Source organism: Drosophila innubila (assembly GCF_004354385.1).
Source record: "Drosophila innubila isolate TH190305 chromosome 3R unlocalized genomic scaffold, UK_Dinn_1.0 2_E_3R, whole genome shotgun sequence".
Classification (NCBI taxonomy): domain Eukaryota; kingdom Metazoa; phylum Arthropoda; class Insecta; order Diptera; family Drosophilidae; genus Drosophila; species Drosophila innubila.
Window position 1 is genome coordinate 25,348,985 of NW_022995380.1, and position 22,796 is coordinate 25,371,780.

A 22,796-nucleotide genomic window follows, 5' to 3' on the forward strand; every position below is an offset into this window, starting at 1 on the left:
CCGTATATCAATAACTTTGCCATCTCCAATTTTTGTGGTGGCGTCGTTGTAAAAAACAAGCATTTTCTCCATTTATTTACAACTGTCGAATAATAATGTTAAGTCGCAAGCGCCGTGCTAGCTCAATATCGAGTCGGCAAGATGAAGACCCGCTTCTATTAGATGACTCGACGCCGGAGCAGTCCCCGGTGCAACAAACCCAATCGGCGCGCAAAAAGCGGCGCCTGGATCCAACGGAGCTGTGTCAACAGCTGTACGACTCGATCCGCAATATTAAGAAGGAGGATGGCTCCATGCTGTGCGACACGTTCATTAGGGCGCCCAAGCGCCGCCAGGAGCCATCCTACTATGACGTGGTGGTGAATCCCATCGATTTGCTGAAAGTGCAGCAGAAGCTGAAAACAGACTCCTATGACGATCTATACGACATGATGACTGACTTGGAACTGCTAATAAACAATGCGAAAGCGTTCTATAAGCCGGAATCAAGCGAGTATCAGGACGCAATTGCCTTGTGGCAGCACATACAGACGCACCGCCAGCGCATTCTTGAAGCCAATGGCTTTACGGAGGAGGAGCCACGTGCCAAGCGTGCGCCTCGCAATCCACGACGGCTGACGAGCAGCACCGAGCCGGGAGGCGGCGATCTTGACGACGATTGCAATCAGTATGAGGAGCTCTTTGCATCTGTGATGACAGCCACCGATCCCATTGGCGACAGAGCCATGCATCCCATATTCCAACTGCTGCCCTCCAAGAAGGCATATCCCGACTACTACGATGTCATTGAGCATCCCATTGACTTGCGTCTCATTGCCACCAAGATACAAATGAATGCTTATTCGACGCTGGTGGAGATGGAGCGTGATCTGCTGCAAATGACCAAGAACGCTTGTCTGTTCAATGAGCCCGGATCACAGATATACAAGGATGCCAAGGCTCTCAAGCGTATATTCACCCAGCGACGCATTGAGCTGGAGACGGGCAAAGGGAAGCCAGCTCGACGTCTCAAGAACCTGTCCAGTGCGGCGATAGCAGGTAGCATCTATTTTTGGTGACCACTGTATGATGGTATTTACATATATGCTTAAATTTCAGCGCTCAAAGAGGAAGTGGACAGCTCGGATGATGAGGAGACCAGCAAGAAAGGCGAGGGTCCCATGTGGGCGCTTTTTGATCATTTATATAATTCACCGGGCACGTCGGAGCATCCGGGTGTCACTGGTCCGCCGTTGGGCAACTCCTTGTGGAAGCTGCCCGTGCGTCGCTTTCATCCCGAATACTTTGAGCTCATCAAGCGTCCCATATCCATGAGCCAAATCCACACCAAGCTGAAGAAGGGCGACTATGCCAACATCAGCGATCTCACCGGTGATCTATATCTGATGTTGGACAATGCCAAGAAGGCATTTCCCGCTACTCATCGCACCCACAAGGATGCACTGAAAATGCTGAAACTCATGAATGCCAAGCTGGTGGAGGAGACGCTCGAGGAGACCAGCGACCTGGATGAGGATGAGGCGGATGAAACGTTCACGACCAGCGTGCAGCCCGAGAAGCGTAAGCCGGGCAGACCACGAGTTAACTCCAACTCAAATCCCAGCACATCGCACGCCTCGAACAATTCCAGTTCACCCAAATCCAATCGCATTCCCATCAATGCGACCATCAAGAAGAAAATCCTCAGCATACAAAAGTATCTGGTCGACTATACGGTGGAGTATCGTCGTCTAATCGAGATGTTTATGGAGAAACCGTCGCGTCGGGCGTATCCGGATTACTATGAGATCATCCAGAATCCCATTGACATGAATACCATTGAGCACAACATACGATCCGATCGCTATGCCACCGTGGAGGATGTCGTGGCCGACTATCGCCTCATGTTCTCCAATTGTCGACAGTACAACGAGGATTGCTCCACCATCTATGAGGATGCCAATACCCTGGAACGTGCGCTAAATGAGAAGCTTAAGGAGTTTCCCGGCCTGACGGAGGTCAAGAGACCGGTGCAAAAGTACAACAAGCTGGGACGCAAGCCAAAAGCTGCTGTCCTGGCGGATCGGGATCGCATGTGGCAGTATTATGAGACACTGCGGGATTACCAGGAGCCGAAGGGCAAACGGCAGCTATCGCTGATCTTTACCAAGTTGCCGTCAAAGAGCGACTATCCGGAGTACTATGACATCATTAAGGATCCCATGGACATGGAGCGCATTGCACAGAAGCTTAAGCAGGGCGCCTACGAGAGTGTCGACGACCTGGCAGCGGATTTCCTGCTCATGCTGGAGAATGCCTGCAAATACAATGAGCCCGACTCGCAGATCTACAAGGATGCACTGGTGCTGCAGCAACTGACGCTCCAGCTGAAACAGCAGCTGCGCACCGAGCCCGACGTGCCACTGGCTGTCCAGGAGCTGTTCCTCACACTGTTCACCTCGCTGTACAACCATCAGGACGAGGAGGGACGCTGTTACTCCGACTCATTGGCCGAGCTGCCCGAGTACGATGAGTTGGGCGAAGGCGCCAAGTTGCGTGGCATATCTTTGGATCTGGTCAAGCGGCGACTCGACAAGGGCGCCTACAAGCGTCTCGATGTCTATCAGGAGGACATATTCGCCTGCATGGAGCGGGCACGCAAATTGTCGCGCACGGACTCGGACATCTTTCAGGATTCGATTGAGCTGCAAACGTATTTCATACGCAAGCGGGATGAGCTGTGCAAGGACACATTGAGCTCGCCGGCGCTTAGTTTCACGCTGGACAAGCTGTTGTCGGACGTGGAAGTGACGCGGCAGCAGAAGCTGGCGCAGGAGGAGCAGGATCAAGAGCAGGACAAGGACAAGGATGAGTTCAATGCCAGTGCCAAGGGCGAAAGCATGACCATCAATCAGCAGGTGTATTCCCCCGGTGATTATGTGTACGTCCAAATGCCGGAGCACAAGATACCCACCATTGTATGCATTGAACGTCTCTGGACAACGCCCAGCAGCGAGAAGCTAATGCAGGCCTCCATCTTCCTGCGTCCCCATGAAACGTATCACGTCACGACACGAAAGTTTCTCGAGAAGGAGGTCTTCAAGAGCAGCATTTCCCAGACGATTTCCATGGACAAGGTGCTGGGCATGTGCTATGTGATGCACATTAGGGACTACATCAAGCTACGGCCGGATGGGCTGCCGGAGAAGGATGTGTTTGTCTGCGAGTCTCGCTACAATGTGCAGGGACGTTGCTTCAAGAAGCTCAAGAACTGGTCCACATCGCGCGACAGCAACAACAGCTCCGTGCGCTTTGTGCCGCGAGAGACGCCGCTGGAGCTGAAGCGTGTGATGTCCGTCTTCAAGGAGCGCATCGAGAAGCACAAGGGCGAGCTGGAGGAGCTCAAGCTGCAGGAGACGCTCGTCGAGAAGGAGAAGCCCAATGTGATCTGCGATGCGCCACCAAACGCCGAGGACAACAGTGTCTACTATCAGCAGTACAACACCATCTGCAGCGGTGTCATCAAGACCGGCGATTTCGTCTACGTGGCCACACAGACGGGCAAACAATCCGTGGCCCAGGTCCAGCAAATCTGGGAGATAAATGGCAAATCCTATTTCAAGGGACCTTGGCTATTGGCGCCCAGCGAGACTACGCCGGCATTGGGCAAGCAATTCTATCGCCAGGAGCTGCTGCTGAGCACCGTTGAGGACATCAGTCCCGTCATTGGCATCGTGGGTCGTTGCGCTGTCCTGGAGTACGCCGAGTTCATCAACTCCCGGCCGACGGAGATCGCCGAGAGCGATGTGTACATCTGTGAGTCCGTCTACGATGAACTGAAGAAGGCACTGCGCAACCTGGTCGTTGGCAATCTGCGCAAGTTCCAGCACAGCGCCGAGGTGACTGAGGATGAGATCTTTTATTTCAAATCTCCCATCAAGCCGGCAAAGGACGCCAAAACGGAGCTCAACGAACTGGCCATGCTGGAGGACTCCATGGATGGGGATACGCCATCGCTGAGCTCGGACATTATTGCCATATCGTCACCAGCGCCGTCCGTCAACTCCACACCGCTGACCTCGAAGGCAAAGACCAAAACGGCCAAGAAGAGCCTCACCGGCTACATACTCTACTCCAGCGATGTGCGCAAGGGTAACTGCAATGGTAATCCTTGTAATCCAACTGTATTCATTGTTATTGTCATTCACAGGTATTAGTCAGAGCAATCCCGATGCCAGCTTTGGCGACATCTCGCGCCTGGTGGGCAATGAGTGGAAGAGTTTGCCCTCCAGTGTCAAGCAAAGCTGGGAGGATCGTGCCAACAAGCTGAACGAGGAGGCTGCTGCACTGCGTCGTGAGATTGACGAGGGTCAGAACTGTGCCAGTCCATTGCCGGCAATTGGCTCGGGAGGAAATCAGGAGCCCGGTCCGGCTTTGACCTATGAGTGCATGTGGGACAAGTGTGACTTTCAGTTCGAGGAGTTGGCCGACTGCACGGAACACTGTCTGTCCGATGCCACCGGGCACATACAGCGCCATCCACAGGCGGGTGTCGAGCTGGAGTACGTGTGCCTCTGGCGCAACTGTCCACGCATACGCAAGACCACCCAGGCCTTTCCCAATGTGCTGCGTCTCATTAAGCATGTGCGGGAGGTGCATTTGAGCAAGTGCGGCAAGCCGTTGGCGCTTACGGAGCGCGGCAGGAACTTTACGCCACGCAAGCAAAAGCTGGTGGCTCAACAGGCGGTCAGTGTGGGCGTGGCCATACCGTCCAGCAATGCAATCTCACCCCGTGCACCGGTTAACATTGAGACAGCACAACAACAGCAGCAGCAGCAACAATTGCAGCTGCAACAGCAACAGCTGCAGCAACAACAACAGCTGCAACAGACGATTGTTATGGGTCCGACTCCGGATCCAATGTTTGTAACGGTGCCGCCTCGTGCCAATCGTGTCATCCACTCCGAGGCGTACATCAAGTACATCGAGAGCCTGCAGACTGGCAGCCACCTGGCGGTCAACACTTGCAACAACAATTGGCGTCGCTCGCTCACTCACGTCACTCCCCTGCAGGTGACCAAGACACAGCTGCCGGAGCACTGGCTCGGTCCCAATCTCCGCGACCAGGAGAATGTGGTGCAGGCTCTGTGCCACCTGCGCAACTTTATGCTGGACGACGTGCTGCAAATACAACACAGTTGCACCTAATTCTTATCACTAACTTAAATCCAAATCATTACAATCTCTATGTCAAGATTAAAGTCAAATAAAACCATTGAAATATATACATGTGATTACATGTAAATACGTTTCCACCATATACAAAAAATGTCTATTCTTTCATGCTCTTAGTTTTTATTTAATCAACAATTATAAATATATATTTATACCCGTGACTTATATGTTTTTTATTTTAGTATTATCTCTTGTCCCATTGAATTGCATCAAGATCGGATAAGTAGAACGGTAGTTATGGCGATTTAATGTTGTCAAAGTAACACAAGTAATTCCTTTAAAGTACTTAATCTATATTAAAATAAGTAACGGGTAATCCTATGGTCGGGATAACGACTACAGCCTTGCCCACTTGTTTTTATCTATAACTATAACATATAATCGAGATTTCTTTCTTTAATCATGTTGAAAATAACGTATAAACATGATCAAGATATTCATCGTATAAACAAAGTCTCTATGTGTGTGTGCAATAATCTGACCATCTGGCAGCACTGATGACGTCATGGCGTTGGGTCTCTTTTCGTTTTTGTTTTGCTACGGCAATACGACAACAAACCGGTTCCGCCATTGTACAATGTGTACACTGATAGTGTCACTTGGTTATTTTGGCGTCGCTTATCTAATTGTCTGACCTAGAGAATGCTCTCCTAATCTCAACGCTGCTCGCCAGTTCTCTTTCTGCTCTTCTCAAGCAATATTTGGGAATTACTTGGGCTTCAAAAGCTTTGCAAACGAAACACAATAATTAGTTTCAGCTGGTCGCTTGTGGATTGCAGTTGTTTAATCAAAAAAATATAATATATAAATTAATATTTGAAGGGCAACAATGTCGGAGGGTGAATCAAAATTTGGTTTCAAGGATATGGAGAAGGCGTTGGAGACACTCCAGCTGCTGGAGAGCCATGACATGCAATACCGTAAACTCACCGTGCGCGGACTTTTGGGACGCGCCAAACGAGTCCTCACCAGTAAGTTGTGCCTTGAGGATACTCTTTAATTGCAGTAGTCTATATGTATGTGTGCTTCTCATATACAGTGACCAAGGCGGCGGAGAAGGTGAAGAATATCAATGACGCTATCGGTGTGTTCGAGAAATGGCTGGAGGAGAATGGCGGCGGTGCGTCCAGCAAGAATGCAAAGACTGACAACGAAGATAAGGTAGAGACTGTGCCTGGTCTGGGATTTAAGGACAAGGCGGCGGCACAGGCTACTTTGAGGTAAGACCAACTAAAAGATACTCTGTAATTTTACTCAAACAATACTGCTGAAGGTCGCATTGGTCGACGCCATTGGCTATGCCACCAATCATGATGTCATGTCACAGTTTTGGTACTCACACACTCGAAAGTCTAATAATTTGATAGAGCGAACGTTTCGATTTCCTCTCCCACTGCTGCCTCTCAGTGTATACACACAGACAGACATATATATTCTCTCATGTGTGTATACACCTACATATATTGCATATGCAAAGTATATTTGGCATATTAAACACATTCCAAATCTATTAAAATACTACATGTGTACCACACATCAATACTAAAAGTATGTTTGGGTTTTCTATTGAAATGTCAGTGGGCACATTTAGCAGATAAATAATTGTGATTTACCAACAATAAGCACCTGAATAACGTATTTTCAAACAAGTCAACAACGGTGACAACTCTATATACATTTTTGTAACATCGATTGAATTGCTGAATGTATAAATCGATTACACACTATATCTAAACATGAACGGCGCACAATTCATATGTGATATTTTAGCAATAAATAAAGATTTTAAAAGAAAATTTAAAAGTCGAAAATAGATAAAATAAAGTTGTTCATTTTAATGAAGGCTTGAAGCTCGTCACTTTTCGGGGAAAGAAGCTATATAAATTCAAACAAAAATTCTGAAAAACTTTAAGATTAAGATTTTTTGAACTGAACCCAATGTTCTATGTATTTTCAGCATCTTGGCAGAGCGCGATCCAGATTATCAGAGGCTGGCGATCAAGGGCCTTATTGGCAGCTCGAAGCGAGTGCTCTCTGGCACCAAAAATGAGGATAAAATCAATGCAATCAATGAGGGTGTCCAGGTGCTTGAAGAATTTCTCGAAAAATTCGAAGCGGAGAATCGCATCAAGGATAATCGCGCATATTTGGCACATGCTGTGATAGCCAAGCTGCCTGAGCCCAAGGAGGAACTGGCAGCTGAGTTCCTGGCCGCCTATGGTGGCTCCAAGGCCAAGGGCAACTATAAGCATCTGCGTACCATGACACCAAAGGACGAGACTACGAGCTGGGATATTATACGCAATCGTCAAATTGCCAAGCTGTTGGATCAAATCAAGAGCGAGGATGCCAAGCTGTTCGATCAGGACACAGGTGCGCCCAGTGAGCTACACTTACGCCTCATACATTGGGCTTACAGTCCGCAGCCGGAGAAGGTGAAGAGTTATGTGGATAAGCTGGCCAAGAAGACACCTGAGAAACGTAAACTGGAGAGCGGCAGCAGCAGTGACGATGATAAATCCAGTAGCGACTCGGAATCAGACTCGGAATCCGTGCCGAAAAAGAAAAAGAAGGCAGAGTAAGAAACTAAGGACTTTTGTGTAACGAACAGAAAACGGTATATACTTTATTTAAATACGTTAACTCAACCTCAACGCGATTACATTTACGTGGTGGACAATTTGTTTATGTATATGTTTATGCAAGTATGTATGTTTATATCTGATAAGGCCTCGCTTAGATGAGCTATACATCTATCGCTAGCCATCTAATAACCAAATATAAGAATTATTAATATAAAGTCTGCTGCCAGTCCACAGTTCACACCAATTTACCATGAGCGTTTTAAATATGAATTTGATCTAACGGTTGTGGAGTTGCTTGTGATCGACAGTCGATAGGTTCGCACTTTTTGTGGTGGCATGCCGATTATAACTTTAGTTAACATGCCATCGATTATTTTTCTTAAATCATCGATTTGGTCGACTATCAGAAACTAAAATAAAATGTTGGTTATCTTTTAAACTCTTGTTTGAAATAAATAAATTTGATGAATCAATTGTCGCAAGTCAGATAGCGATTTTATACTTAAGACATAAACAACTCTAATTTTTTCTCAACTAAACCCATTCGCACTATAACAACGAGCCCTTCACATACCCACATATAAAATAAATTACACAATGTACACGAGACATGGTTACACCTACTCAGCGATGCTCCCACGCTCCGCCTACTGATACTTATGCAAGCCACTATCATAATAATCCGCAGCCGTCGATTTCTGCACGCGAATCGTCTGCGATTGCGACTCGGATGGTGACTTGGCCAGTGACAAGGTCAACTGATGCTGCTGATCCGATTGCTTGCCCGTGAGATGCCCGTAGGCCATGTTGAAGAGTGCGTCAGGATCACAGACGAACCGATAGACATAGCGTTCCCCGTTGACCTTTTGCATGATTCCCTTCTCATAGTAATAGCGTAGACTGCGTGAAAGCTTGTCATAGTTCATGGCCGGTCTGTTCTTTTGTATGCCCCAACGACGTGCCACCTCCTCGGGTTCGATGAGCTTGAATTCCATGCCCCGACCTGTCCAGGCGATGCAGCTGGAGCTGTGTGCAATAAACGAGACGAATCATTAAAAAAAAGCGAGCTTGACTGGCAGACTGGTAAAAATCAGATAACGTTATTATAGTAAAAGTTGGAATGTAGGTTGCTCTGTATCTTTATCTTTTTTTTTTGGGTACTTAAAAAAAGTTCCGAATTTTGGAAATTAAAACATAATTGACGCTTTTTCGAAAACTTCAAACTGACATAACTTTGTCAAATCTTAGCCGATTTTCTTGCGGAATGTAAAATTTATCTTGTTTTGACCTGTTTTTTGATTTTGAATTAAAATTGGAAAATGTAATATTTTAGTCTTTACTCTCAATTTTTTCTATACCTTGGGTCACTGTCCATTTTCACCATACTTTCCCGTCGACACTTGTCCGAAACTTCAAACTTTCATAACTTTGTCAAAACTGATCCGATTTTCTTGCGGAATGTAAATTTTTTTATTATTTGTCCTCTAATTTAATTTTGCATTAAAATTGGAAAATTGAATATTTTTGTTCTTATTGTCAATTTTTCGCATGCTTTCGGTCACTGTTCATTTTTTCCATACTTTCACGTTGACACTTTTTTAAAACTTCAAACTGACATAACTTTGTCAAATCTTAACCGATTTTCTTGCGGAATGTCATTTTTATCTTGATTTTGACTGTTTTTTAATTCTGCATTAAAATTGGAAAATATAATATTTATGTCCTTACTGTCAATTTTTCGCATGCTTTTGGTCACCGTCCATTTTCTACCTACTTACACGTTGACACTTTTTTAAAACTTCAAACCGTCATAACTTTCTTAAAACTAATCCGATTTTCATGCGGAATGTCAATTTAATCTTGTTTTTACCTCCAATTTGATTCTGCATCAAAATTGGAAACTAATATTTTTTCCCCTTATTATCCATTTTTTCTATGCTTTTGGTCACTGTCCATTTTTACCATACTTGACACTTTTCGAAACTTCAAACTGCCATAACTTTGTCAAAACTGATCCGATTTCCTTGCGGAATGTAAATTTTTTCAGTATATGACTTCCAATTTAATTCTGCATTAAAATTTAAAATCTCAATTTTTTTTTCAATCACTGTCCCTTTTTACCACAGTGGTAGAGAAAACTACAAAAGACGTGGTCAAAACTATTTTATTAAAAATTACTCTATTTTGAGCGCATGTCATATGCTCTACAATTTGGAACTGTCCTTAAAATATCGTTACGATTGGATAAAAACTGTAAGCTTTTTCATAAGAACATAAATAAACGTTGGTACATGGTCTTATAATCGATCATTGGTGTAACCTCTTACCTGGTAGCCGGCTCGTCTAATAGGGCAACCAGAAACTGCCACAACTGGAGAGAGCCTCGACGCTGACTGATGGTCTGCCCGTTGCTGCTGGTGGATATGGCATTGCTGGCGTAGAACTGATCAAGTCGCAGTTCTGCATCACTCGATGTGGTGGAGTCCACGACACTGGGTCGCAATGGTGGTGGATAGGTGGATGATATTGTCGTATTATAGGGGCCACTTTCATACTTGACATCCGACTCACTTCCCGTGCCCGTGGGAGGTGAAAGGTCGCGATAGACGGCGGCTACGGAACCGACATGCGTCTGCGATTGCGGCTGCTGTTGGTGGGCGTAGTGTGTGGGCGTGGCATAGACTGCTGAGCTGGATATGACGGCCGTGTGACTGAACTTGAAGGCGGAGGCAGCATGCACTGGCGTCAGGTGGGAATGGGAATGCGGCTGCTGATGTGTGTGCTGCAACTGCTGATGACTGTGTGGATGTGGATGAGAATGCAGTGCAGCATGTTGTTGTTGTTGTTGCTGCTGTTGTTGCTGCTGCTGTTGTTGTTGTTGCTGCTGCTGTTGCTGCTGCTGTTGTTGATGTTGCTGTACAGCGGCTGCGGTTGTGGTCGAATCGGCATGCTCTATCTTCGTGTTCTGCTGATGGAAATGCTGACCAGCCGACACATCGCTGCAATATGCAGCGGCTGCTGCGGCGGCCACAACTGCCGTTTCTGGAAGAGATGGGCAAATAATTGATAGAACCAGCTGAAAGCCGCTTTCATGCACGTTTAGGCAAGGATTGGACAGAGTAATCGCTAATTACAAAATATATTAATACTCTACAACACAAAGGCATTACACCCTTGCCATTAACTATGCAAATAAAGGACTGATTAATTTCAAAAACGAACTTCAACCCCTATAAGAATAAATAATATATTTCTTTTTGATTTTATTTTCTTTAAAGAATCTTAGTCAACTTATTTTCAAAATTTTAATTTTAATGTCAAATTCTTGAAAAAACGTATACCTCGCTCTACTCAAAATAGTTATATCTGAATAAGTTATATTTTTTTAATAAGAGAGACTAGGAGACTATTGAACAGATATCTAAAAATATAAAATAAATATTATGTCATAAAAATATTAATTAAAATGAAAGCTGCAAGCCGGTTATGAACCAAACCTCGTAGAAAAGGTTCGGCTCGGGTTTTTAAGCAGCCTAAACCGAACCCTTAAAATTATTTAATTTGCGAGCCCGAACCTAAGCCGAACCGCTTGAATCGTCAAATAAATTTTAACTATCATCAAAATTTGATTTCTTAAAAAAAAAAAAATTAATTAGTTAAAAATTTAGAGAAAAATTTATAACAATAAAAAAATAAAAAAACCGATGTCCTACTCTATGGTATGAACCGCCGAACCGAAAATTTAACAAAATTTTGGAGGTTTGCAGCCTTGATTAAAGTAGACTACAGTATTATAAAAACATTAGCTCATATACGAATGTAAAGTAATCGGGCTTGCCATTCTTAAATCGGAACTATAGATTACATAAAAATAAATACATATGACTAAAATATCTGTTTTATATTAGGGTATTTAAAGAATCGGTGAGTTTTTCGTGTGCTTAAGCATTCTGTTGTTGTTTTGCTAAATGGCCAAGGTATTTAGCAGTAATTAATTATTTAAGCAACCCACTCGCAGTTCCCTGTAAATGCTCAATATGCTGCAATTTAAGGGCAAAGAACAGAGCAATCTCGACCCCCCAACTCCAGTCCTCTTATTGCCCTTTTCATTAGATGTTTGGCTGGTCCAGGTCCAGGTCTCTCCTTGGCACTCGCTCAAAATCACAACGCGACTCGACGCTGGGCGAATTAAAAATTCAGGAGATACCTCTGCATAATCCATGAGAAAGTGTCGACAAGTAAAAACATCATTGTCGATAACAACAAACCTGTTGGCTGTTAAACCAGAGTATATTTCGAGAGCAGAGTGCACACGGTACTTATTTCCCAGTGGTGCCACCCCTAACCCTCACCATAACCTAAAAGCACATGCCCTCCCCCTCCTATCACGCCCCCACCCTTATGCTCAACTCCATCCACTCAGCGGATTGTGATTGAGTCGCTTGTTTGACTGCAATCCTCCCCTTCTCCCCCCTTCATTCCGTCCGCATCCTCAGCCGGAGGCAAAGCCAAGAGTATCTTCCATTTCGCTGTTCCTTTTCCAAATTGAATTCCATGCCCGTGCCACCAATTGGATTAGCGGTTACTAACACCGCGGATATTGTTATTGTAAATTATGTGCGCGATTTCTTGCATTTCGATTTTTATCAAAAGCGGCATAAAAATGTAGCAGATACCAAGAGAGAAATTGACTTATTGGCTTGGCACGTAGTTTCCCATAATTTTTATAAATGATGAACGCAAGACTTTAATAATTTCTTTTCAGCAACCCAGTTATTTTCATTTGCTTACCTTCGTCGCTCTTTTTAAGAATGCCCGCGGGTGGCGACGGTGGAAACCTGGCGGCAGCATTAGGAAAAAAGAAGAGAAATTATATTGAAAATGCAAAAAGTTGATTGACTTAAAGTTAGCATCCAGTCAGGTCGAAAGTCTAATCTATTACGGGCTTGTCTTGTCAGCCACATTGACTACCAAGCCATACATACCTGTAGCAATATGGATGCGGGTGAGCATGAGGATGTGGATGCGGGTGCGGGTGCGTCACAGCGGGTATATCGAAGAAAGTTGATGTTCTTTCATGGCGCACGCCTTTGACATTCACTGCAGATCCAGACAGGTGGGCAGAAGGAAAAATGGAAACATTTTTAATGTGATTCTCAGTAGTACTCGTTGTAAAAGTTAGAGAGAGCTTCGCTTTTGTTAGATAATATTTCGTATTAAGCGACACGCCGGGATATCTTTGAGCCCACAAATGAATCTTGTCATATGCAAGTGCTCCCAGCTACATATTCATACTTGATAACGAATAGTGCAGAAAATAGACAACAAAAGAATACACAGTTAAAGAAATTCCAATCAATCGTATGGCTAAGAAAGATGCTATTCGGTATGGACAAAAATAGATCTCAAATTCATATTTTGCCTTTCATCATTATTGTTTTTCTAAGATATAATATAAAGGACATCAGCTGTTATCATTAAATTAATTTACATTTCAGAAAGTTAGGACTTTTTTTTAGAGTTTCAAAACTAATAAACACAAGAATAAAAAAAGAATTTTAGATATTTCAAAGGTTTTATAGCTTTAAGTTATCCTGAGAAACAGAATAGATTTGGTTTTACATCTTGGCTAAGAAAATTTTATTTAATTTTTTATTGTATTAAAATATTTCTAACTTTTATTAATCTTAAGAATCAAACTGAAGATCTTGATATTATAATTATTTATTCTACGGTTTGTAACTGATATAAAAATATAGTAAATTATTAAAAAAATATATATAAGATCTGGCTAGAACTGAATAATAACGAAGTACAATTTTTTAAATTATATAATTTTAGTTTTAACAAATTTAAAGAATATTCCCACCCTTTGAATTATTGAAAAACTTCCAGAAATAATGTGTTTCACAATATTGTCTTAATAAAATATGTGTGCAAAGTTAAGCAAAACAAAATAAATGAAAAGCCTTGAGGCTGAAATAAACGCAAGCAAGGAAAAACTCCAACCCCAGCTCCAGCTCCAGCTCCCGTTACAGCCTCTGGCCTAAAACCAGCCCATCCAAGTTTCCAAAAAAAAAAAAATATAGAAAGAGAACAACTCATAATGGGAGTTAATAAACAAAACGTGTAAATAACGAAAGCAAACAAGACGACGTTGATGCACTGGACGTGAAGCTGCATCCGGGCGGACGTGGACGCTTACCATTGTACCTTGCGTTCAAGTAACCCTCCGTGGATGTGTCCAGGCCAAATTTGCCAATGGCAGCAGCCGCTGCAGCCGTCGGCGCTGGCGTTGTGTACATGACCAGCTCGTCGGCCAACTGATGGTGGTGATGGTGATGATGATGATGCGCATACCAGGAGGACTCTCGCACCAGATCTGACAAATGTTTAGATAAATGTTTAAAAATAGTAAAGTGCTTTTTATGTGATCGGTGTCCAGTCACCATTGCATAAGGAGGCGCTTCCTCCGTTGGCACTCGACCCAGAGCCGTTCATCAGGGCCGCTGCAGGAGGCGTGGCCAGGCAGCAGGGCGGTGACCTTTGGCCATGGTGCATGGGCAGCGGCAATGTGCAGATGGCCTCCATCAGTGTATGACTGACGTCCATTTCGTGGCATTTCTTGCGCTCCGTCTCAGAGTTGTCGCAGCTGGAGGAGGATGAGGACGAGGATATGGCCTTGCCGACAGCAGGCAGAGTTGAGGTCACACAGGAAACCACCGAATCTGTGGTTATAGTCGATGTATTTGGCGCCGTGTGATACAATCCATGATGATGATGTGGATGCGGATGCGGATGTGGATGTGGATGCGAATGTGCATGATGATGATGATCCAAATGCGTCAACGTCTGCTGTAGCTGCTCCAGATGAGTCTTCGACTCGCCGTAGTCGGCCTGTTGAAAGAGGAAATTAACCGAGACGCAGCAGGAAATTTGTTATGAGTTTGTTTTTTCGGTCTTCTTCGATTTTGGCAAATGAATTGCCAATTTGTAAGAGGGTTGTTGGCCAGGCTTTAAAAGACGCCGGCTCTGAAACTTTAAAGCCACCTGCTGAGCCGACAATCCCACCACCCATGGAGCTGGTCAGGTTATGGTTACAGGGAAAGTTACGGTGAAAATAGAATAGAACAGAATAGAATAGAAACAAAGTGTTTGTGCTCGTCACATTGACATACTCAAGTGTGAAGAAGTTGTGGCAATTAGCTTAACAGCTTCTAGCTCCGGCCTTGCTTTGACCTATGTGGTGTCAATTGGCTTTTGTTACAGTGTACTCCTGAACGTGGCCATTAAGTAATGAGCCATTGTCAACAGCATTAGAACTCGACTGGGATTGGAATTGAGACTGACAATAGTGTATATCATATACATACAACAAACACATGTGGCAAAGACAATGGAAACCTGCGGTTTATTGACACTTTTACATTTAATGAGCTGCGCTAACTCAGGTCAACCAAGTTTATGGGCGGTGGCACATGTCACTCTCTCTTTCTCTCTCTATTGGCTCATAATGAGCTGCTTTTTGCTTTTTACCTTACTTTCTAGTTGGGGACGGGCAAGATCTACAGTTGATCTTTTACTCAATTTTTATAACTGCCGAATCAAATTTCTATATCATAGCAAAGATCAATCTAAAACGAATCTATATTATGAAAAACTCTGTTGTTTCTCAAGATAACTTTTAAGCAATCTGACCAACATTTTTAAAAAAAAAAACTACTATATCATATCGTTCCCTTCCTATTCTATCAATTCTTAAAATGAAAAACATTGAATTTTCTTCATATAAGTCCATATTAAAACTCATATACAATTTACAATTTAATAATAATGTTTCTTTCTAACTTTTCCATTATTTTGTTTATTTTGGGCAGTTTTTTTGCTTTTTACATTACTTTCTAGCTGGGGACAGTCAAGATCTACAGTTGATCCTTTACTCAATTTTTATACATATTATATGAAAAGCATTGTTGTTTTTTAAGACAGCTCTTAAGCAACACTTCTTTAAATTAATATAGTTTCTTTTCTATGGCAGCTGTTCGGTTAAAAATCAATGCTTAAAATAGTAAACTTAGCTGTTTCTTGATATATTTAGAAAAAATAGTTTTCATGATAGAACTAATGTAAATTTTACAATGGTATCTGATCTGCGGAGTACCAAAAATAATGTTTCTTTCTAACTTTGCGATTATATTATTTGTTTTGGCCAGCAATTTTAGTGTCTGCTGCAAGTTGCATCTTCCGTCCAATTGACACTTAGAAATTGGCACAAAGCAAACGTTGCGCATCGTCGCATTCGAGAATACTTAGTTGGTGCGATAGTTACCCTTAATTACATACAAACAAATGTATATGTATCTGAAGAAAAACCATACTGTATTAAGAGATAGATGCGGGCTGCAATGGGTTTAACTTCATTGGGGGAAACGCAGAAAGCGGCAAGTTTCGCAGCTAGAAGACGACGCAGAACGTGCAACGAGCAGCTTTCTCTCATCCATTTTATACACACAAAATAGACCTAAAGGTTATGTAAATTCGGTACATTAAACTTGAAATATGTCATTACATTTTGCAATAGTTAAGTAGACAAAGATGGTAAAATGTTTCCGCTATAAGTTGCAAAATATTATTGCAGGCAGCAGCGATGGCATTGGATGGCATTTAATAAGTGCAGGCAAACAATTTGTTAAATTAAATTACCCGACATTTATTTACCGTAACCGTCAAGTGCGGCCAGCGAAGCGTTGCCACCTGGCACGCGGCAAGTGATGGCTCAACACAAAATTATCGAAATTATCGAAGCATTAGCGATAATTTGAAACGGTTTTGTTTGATGGCAGTTTTGTTTGAATTTAAATGCCGATCGTGGAGTTGAAAGTTCATTTGCATGGCAATTTTGCAAAACAAACAAAGGGATAAATTAACTCTGTTCGATCAGCGTTGAACTTTGACCCACAATGTGAGATGCGGGGTGGTTAGTTAATATTACAACGCATGCGCACATTACGAAACGTCGCGTCTTCTTCGATGCTGTCGTTGACGTCGTGTTTGCTTTGCGTTTGTACCTAAGTAACTTTGATCTACTTTACGGCAATAGAAGAAGACAATGCTTTTCTTTTTCTTTTTGTCTTTGTCGTTGGCTTTGTGTAAGCTGATTTTTTCCACGCTCGTGTGCGTTGTGTGCCTGGCGCTTGTCGTGGAAAACACTTTCACTGCACATGATGAGGCAGTGACACGACTTCGGATTCGTCGTCGTCGTGAACTTCTTGTGGGTGCTGCTGCGGCTGTGTCTATGGAAGCGCGACCGAGCAAGTTTCTCGGTCTCGCATGCGTTGTCGCCGCTGCCTCGAGAGCATTTTCGGTTGAGCGCTGGACCCGACTGGTTGCTGGTGCTACGTCCCAAAACAAATTGTTACCATGTCAGGATCAACGTATCTTTCGGGCTTTGTGCTACTTTGCACCCTGCTGCAAGGTGAGCTTACCAACTTCTCATAAGCTGATCCAAATTGGAATGATTGAATGCATCTCTCGGTTACAGTTGCTGTAAGTCAACCTTACCAGACGCCACACCGCTGCTCGAATCGTCTGGAAAACGCACTGGAGCACATGCGACGTCGCAGCGTACAAACCAAGAGCTCCTCCGGTGTCCGCTCGCGTTCCATGTGGGAGCAACCCCAACAAACGCCCTATCAGCTGTATCACAGTTTCTACGGGCAGCATAGTGAGCCCGAGGATGATTTCTACAATGTGGGCAGCAGCTCAAACTACGGACGTGGTTACTATGCCAAGCGCATAAGACGGAACGGACGTCCTTATGCCTTTGGCGACACGCCGGACAGTGGAAGTGGCAGCAGTGCCAGTGCTCTGGAACTGGAAGATCTGCTCTTAACACACCAGCAGCAACAACAACAGCAATATCAACATCGACAGCCACACAAACTGGCCATATCCCGTGTGGAGGTCGAGGATCTTAAGGTGCGAGTACCGCCGGCAAAGTCCGCCTCCCGCTGGGTAGAGATCGACAAGTGCAAATTCAGCACTGAGAACTCCACCTTGGACACACGTTTAATTTTTCCGGACTTAACGCTTAGTGGCAAGGTGGTGCTCCAACCCACGGGCGGACGCTGTAACATGATCCTGCGTATGAGGCATGCAGGAATCGAGTTTCGTACTGTGCCCTTGGGTCCGACTTCGTCGTCGCCCTCGTACGAGCAATCCCGAAGATTGGGCGCCGCCTCCGTTCGCACGGATTCGCACTTTGCGGAGCCCGGCTTCATATCCGTCTTTGCACACGGTTGTCAAGGACCAACTGGCATTCGATTGCGCCAGAATTCAAAGCGACGCTTTGGTTACGGCGAAGGTCCAACGCCTCAGGTGGAGCTGGGTGAACCGCATGTCATTTTGGGTACAGCTGACAAGTACCAAAAGCCGGCGTACGATATCCGGCTACAGCATACGACCCAAAGAGATCAGAGCCTGAACCTTGAGAGCAATGAGAGATTTGGGGATTCCAGCGAATTCTTTGATGTGAATGGTGACAATTTCTACCGACGCCGTCAGTTGGGAAAACGACGTCGTCGGCGGCGTCGAAACGCATTGCCCACGGATTACTCGGATGAGGTGCGTTTCAATGAGGATATATTGCATTTTCAGGATGAGCAACTGCAGCAGCTTGTCCAGCCGGATGCGCGTGCTTTTGCCGATATTTTCGGTGGCAACAGCAATCATGAGGAGCTAGTGGGTGATGCCATGTCCAATGAGCTGGAGAAGCTCTTCTCCATGGGCGTGCGAGGATTGCTTACAACCTACATGCAGCGAGCCCTTCAGCCGGCGATCAAGGAGACACTCATGGAGAATATGGGCTATACGCTAAGCTATGGCTGAGATCCCGAAAAGAGCCAATTTTTTGAAATTCAGTTAGTCAAATAACTGTTTTATCAAATAAAAATATTCACATTCTATTCGAACTTATACATTTTGAGATACATTTTTATAAATATAAAAAATGATGTGATTTGTTTTACTTGACAAAACATTTACTTGACTAACTGTAGATTAAAATTTAAATATATGTACAACGTCTGAATGATTGAATTAAAGCTTTAAGTACTTAAGATCAAGGACCCTCAGCGAGAGATTCAAAAGTATTCTTACCAGTTTAGCGGTATCCATGTGCTATGTTGTTTAGAACTCACACTTGACTAAACTTTACACACTGCTTGCTTCTTTTTCTATTGTACAATTTTTTCAGTAATGGGATTTCACCTTGCTTCCGTGCATCAATAATTTTGAATTATTAATCACTTCATGATAGCACTCATTGTCACTGTCACTGTCACTGTCAGTGATGATCGCCGCATTCCGTGCAACGTATTTGAAGGACCCGTGGCAACTGTTGGCACTGCTGAAATTCAATTCTTAGCTTCAGCATGATTTATGTCCTCTTGTGTTGGGGGTTGTTGCACGGTAAGGATGCTGTGAAGCATTGCGCAGTCGCAGAACGCCCACCAAGAAGGCAATTGGTGTACAACTAATGCATGCCTCAACCAATCAGAATCGTCTATATTCGTTTAATGTGCAAATAAATTACTGCTACAATTTGTACTTGGAAATGCAATGTTCAAAAATAACAAGCTTTAACCTATCTATTTATTACTATAGATAGATTGATAAATAACTTAAATAATATTTTATTACAATACACATACATTTATTTATTTGTGATTAATTTTTTTATTGCAAAAGCAGATTAAATGTAATCTGCTTTAACTTGCTGTTAAAATTCAAAAATGCCGCCAAAGTGCCAGTGTGTGCATACCAAAAGTTATTTTTTAGAGTTGTCAAGCAGTTTTATTGTTATGTCGCTATCGACTTAATTCTATGTATCGATAAATTATAAAAAATATATCGAAATACACCAAATTTAAAAAAACTCAATAAAAAAATTAATAAATTTGATGAAATTTAATATTTAGAAATAAGACAAAATTAAGGTTAACATTTTAGTAAAGGTTTAAAGTTCGTCAGCCCTCGGGAGAGAGTTAAAAAACTTAATTCTAAATAAAAAAAAATTATTTTAAACATGGAGAAAATTCTAAAAAAAAAATATGCACAAATTGATTTTTATATCATCTAAACTTTAATACATTAATTATCTGGCGAGATGTGATGGGATTCGAATCAACAACCAACGAAATGATTGGGATTGTTCCTGAACGATTTGTTTTGAGCTAAATGACCTACAATCAGGGATTTAGTTCGTTCGTTCAGTTCAGGGTTTAGTTCAATAGATCTTAGTCCGAACGATTCGATACAACTCTTATTACCAACATCAACAACAATAGTTGACCAGGGTGGGTGTGTGTGAGTGAGCGTATAAATCAACAACAAATCTTAATATCCCCGACCGAGTAGAGAACATACTGCGCTAATGCGAAAGTAAGATATATTTCATCATAATCGAATCATAGCTGTATGGTGCTGGATTATGCAAAACGTGCGCTGCGAGTGATAAGAAGGGGATGATAACGCGGTAACTCGGTCAGGTGGTGGTAGTTAGTGTGTGCCGTACGCATTATATAATTACTATGTTAACTGTAAACATATGGCCATGGCCTCCAGGCGATCCCGAAGCCCTTGCCGCCGAGTGAACAATTACAATATTGAAAAACAAAGGCTATCAAGTAGGAAGGAAATGCGTCAGTGAATGAATATGAATACATAATAATATGCACATATCCGAACATTAACCTTGGCAACACACAATGTTTCCCAAGTGGCGGCTGAATTGCGTCAATGTAAACACATACATGTATCATAATGATATTTTTGCATTCCAGATAATCCCACATCATTGTTGCACCTAGGAACACACAAACATAACATACTACATGAATACCAGATCGGTTCAAGACTCTCGTCAGAGGACAATGATGCTGTAAACAAAGGAAGATCTACAATTTCGGCAACTTTGATTTTGAGTGAAAAGCGCATAATCGGCATCATTTTCGGACTGGCAACGCATGCAACAAGCGCTGCCCGGCAAGCGCACGGTCTCCGACAGCTGTTCCAGATACAGCTAACACAATGTCGGACAGCACCGGCGTGACTCTGATGGCCAAAGCCGAAGTCGCCGACACAAGCAGGCTCCAGAGAGGTGTGGAGGGTGGAAAGGCGGATGGATACATACGCACCATCGAGTGGAACATGATGAACAAGACCAAGTTCTTTCCATTGTCCATGTTGAGTTCATTTTCGGTGCGATGTTGCCTGTTCCCGCTGACTGTGATCAAGACACAGCTTCAGGTGCAGCACAAAAGCGATGTCTATAAGGGCATGATCGATTGTGCCATGAAAATCTATCGTTCCGAAGGTGTGCCTGGTCTGTATCGTGGCTTCTGGATCTCTTCAGTTCAAATCGTATCTGGCGTCTTTTACATCAGCACATACGAAGGAGTGCGACATTTACTAAACGATCTTGGTGCTGGGCACCGTGTTAAAGCTTTAGTTGGCGGTGGTTGTGCGTCGCTGGTGGGTCAGACCATCATAGTTCCTTTTGACGTGATATCACAGCACGCCATGGTACTCGGCATGTCGGCCCATGCAGGCTCGAAAGCTGATATGAATCCCTTGGGTATTAAATCGTGGCCTGGACGCAGTCGGCTGCATATATCAATGGACATTGGACGCGAGATATTGCGGCGGGATGGACTACGCGGCTTCTACAGAGGTTACACTGCCAGCCTAATGGCCTATGTGCCCAACTCTGCAATGTGGTGGGCGTTCTATCACTTGTATCAGGGTAAGTCCAGCATATAGGATATTCTAATGAGATTTCCAAACTAAAGCTTCTTTAAATATATAAACTACCAGACGAACTGTATCGCATCTGCCCTTATTGGGTCTCCCAACTGTTTATACAATGTGTGGCTGGCAGTTTGGGTGGCTTCACAACGACAATTCTAACCAATCCATTGGACATAGTGCGAGCACGTCTACAGGTAAGTCTTGGTCAAAATATTTATCTAGCAATTATGTAAAATGCTTTCGTTGTCTGACAGGTTCACCGTCTGGACTCCATGGGCGTTGCCTTCCGCGAATTGTGGCACGAAGAGAAGCTAAACTGCTTCTTTAAGGGACTGTCCGCCCGCCTGGTGCAGTCGGCGGCTTTTTCATTTAGCATTATACTAGGATACGAGACCATCAAACGCATTGCCATTGACGAGCAATACAAGCATCTAATACGCTGGTAACGGATCGCACAATTCAATATCGAAATGGCATCAAATGGAATATAAAAAAAATGAAATGAATCCTAACTGCATTTACGCAACGTACTAAGGAACCACCAGAGATTTGCCGCTGAGCCAGACGGACTTCACCTTTGTAAATAACAGACAGAGATAAATACATAGAAAAAGCACAGGTTAATTAGCTGAATTCAATATGATGATGATACTTTTTTGTTAGGAAATTTTGAATGTTTCTTAAAAATAGATTATAAACAAATTCAATATGTTCTGCAATGTTTGACGTACGTAATTAATGCAAGGTGTTGTAGCTTAAAGTGAACCTTTTTTGTTAATAGTGATTTTATACATAATAATAACATTACAACCAGAGGCAAAACCAACAGCAGAAATATTTATAGCACACTGTATGCTCTATAGCAGTCTTGTACATTATATATTATTATTTTTATTATTATAAGTATGTAATTGATGATGATGTTGATAATAATGTTACAATAATACTTTTATAAAGCCAAAAATGGACTTGCTTATAGTTGTACTTATCTTATCGTGTCCTTTCTCTCAGCACAGGGCGCCTCTTATTGGATGTACTATATGTGTTCTTTCAAAGGAATCTAGTTTTAGCATGCATTGTGTAATAAAGTACAAACCAAGAATTTAAACGAATTTTTGGCACTGTAAATATTTTTTTTTCGTGTGCACTGCGTTAAGGATCTGAAATTCTACTTAAAATCTGAGGACC

General features: G+C 43.2%; 5 protein-coding genes across 9 annotated transcripts; 4 read left to right on the top strand and 1 right to left on the bottom strand.

The window, feature by feature from the left end:
• The first annotated feature begins 21 nt into the window (after positions 1 to 21).
• LOC117789435 (protein polybromo-1) lies at positions 22 to 5,309 on the top strand. Its single transcript, XM_034628464.1, has 3 exons — positions 22 to 1,038; positions 1,099 to 4,131; positions 4,190 to 5,309. The coding sequence occupies exons 1-3, from the start codon at positions 96 to 98 to the stop codon at positions 5,185 to 5,187; spliced, it is 4,974 nt and encodes a 1,657-aa protein (XP_034484355.1). The 5' UTR covers positions 22 to 95; the 3' UTR covers positions 5,188 to 5,309.
• Positions 5,310 to 5,967: 658 nt separating this feature from the next.
• Positions 5,968 to 8,285, top strand: LOC117789444. The gene is made up of 3 exons (XM_034628478.1): positions 5,968 to 6,185; positions 6,254 to 6,434; positions 7,172 to 8,285. Exons 1-3 carry the CDS (start codon positions 6,044 to 6,046, stop codon positions 7,794 to 7,796), a joined length of 948 nt encoding a protein of 315 aa, XP_034484369.1. The 5' UTR covers positions 5,968 to 6,043; the 3' UTR covers positions 7,797 to 8,285.
• LOC117789439 (ETV5-related protein Ets96B) lies at positions 8,271 to 18,974 on the bottom strand. The gene is made up of 7 exons (XM_034628467.1): positions 18,957 to 18,974; positions 14,249 to 14,696; positions 14,005 to 14,181; positions 12,785 to 12,899; positions 12,591 to 12,637; positions 10,127 to 10,841; positions 8,271 to 8,825 (listed from the first exon to the last, which is right to left on the bottom strand). The coding sequence occupies exons 1-7, from the start codon at positions 18,972 to 18,974 to the stop codon at positions 8,447 to 8,449; spliced, it is 1,899 nt and encodes a 632-aa protein (XP_034484358.1). The 3' UTR covers positions 8,271 to 8,446.
• LOC117791974 lies at positions 17,220 to 18,686 on the top strand. The gene is made up of 2 exons (XM_034631919.1): positions 17,220 to 17,274; positions 17,341 to 18,686. Exons 1-2 carry the CDS (start codon positions 17,220 to 17,222, stop codon positions 18,684 to 18,686), a joined length of 1,401 nt encoding a protein of 466 aa, XP_034487810.1.
• A 1,195-nt stretch (positions 18,975 to 20,169) lies between the features above and the next one.
• LOC117789443 (solute carrier family 25 member 44) lies at positions 20,170 to 22,720 on the top strand. Of its 5 annotated transcripts, none has more exons than XM_034628476.1 (4): positions 20,170 to 20,240; positions 20,642 to 21,603; positions 21,675 to 21,802; positions 21,863 to 22,720. In XM_034628476.1, the coding sequence occupies exons 2-4, from the start codon at positions 20,889 to 20,891 to the stop codon at positions 22,052 to 22,054; spliced, it is 1,035 nt and encodes a 344-aa protein (XP_034484367.1). In that variant the 5' UTR covers positions 20,170 to 20,240; positions 20,642 to 20,888; the 3' UTR covers positions 22,055 to 22,720. The 5 variants fall into 5 exon arrangements, with proteins under 5 accessions (XP_034484367.1, XP_034484368.1, XP_034484366.1 ...); XM_034628477.1 differs by having other exon boundaries at positions 20,176 to 20,298; XM_034628475.1 differs by having other exon boundaries at positions 20,187 to 20,334.
• The last annotated feature ends 76 nt before the right edge of the window (positions 22,721 to 22,796 follow it).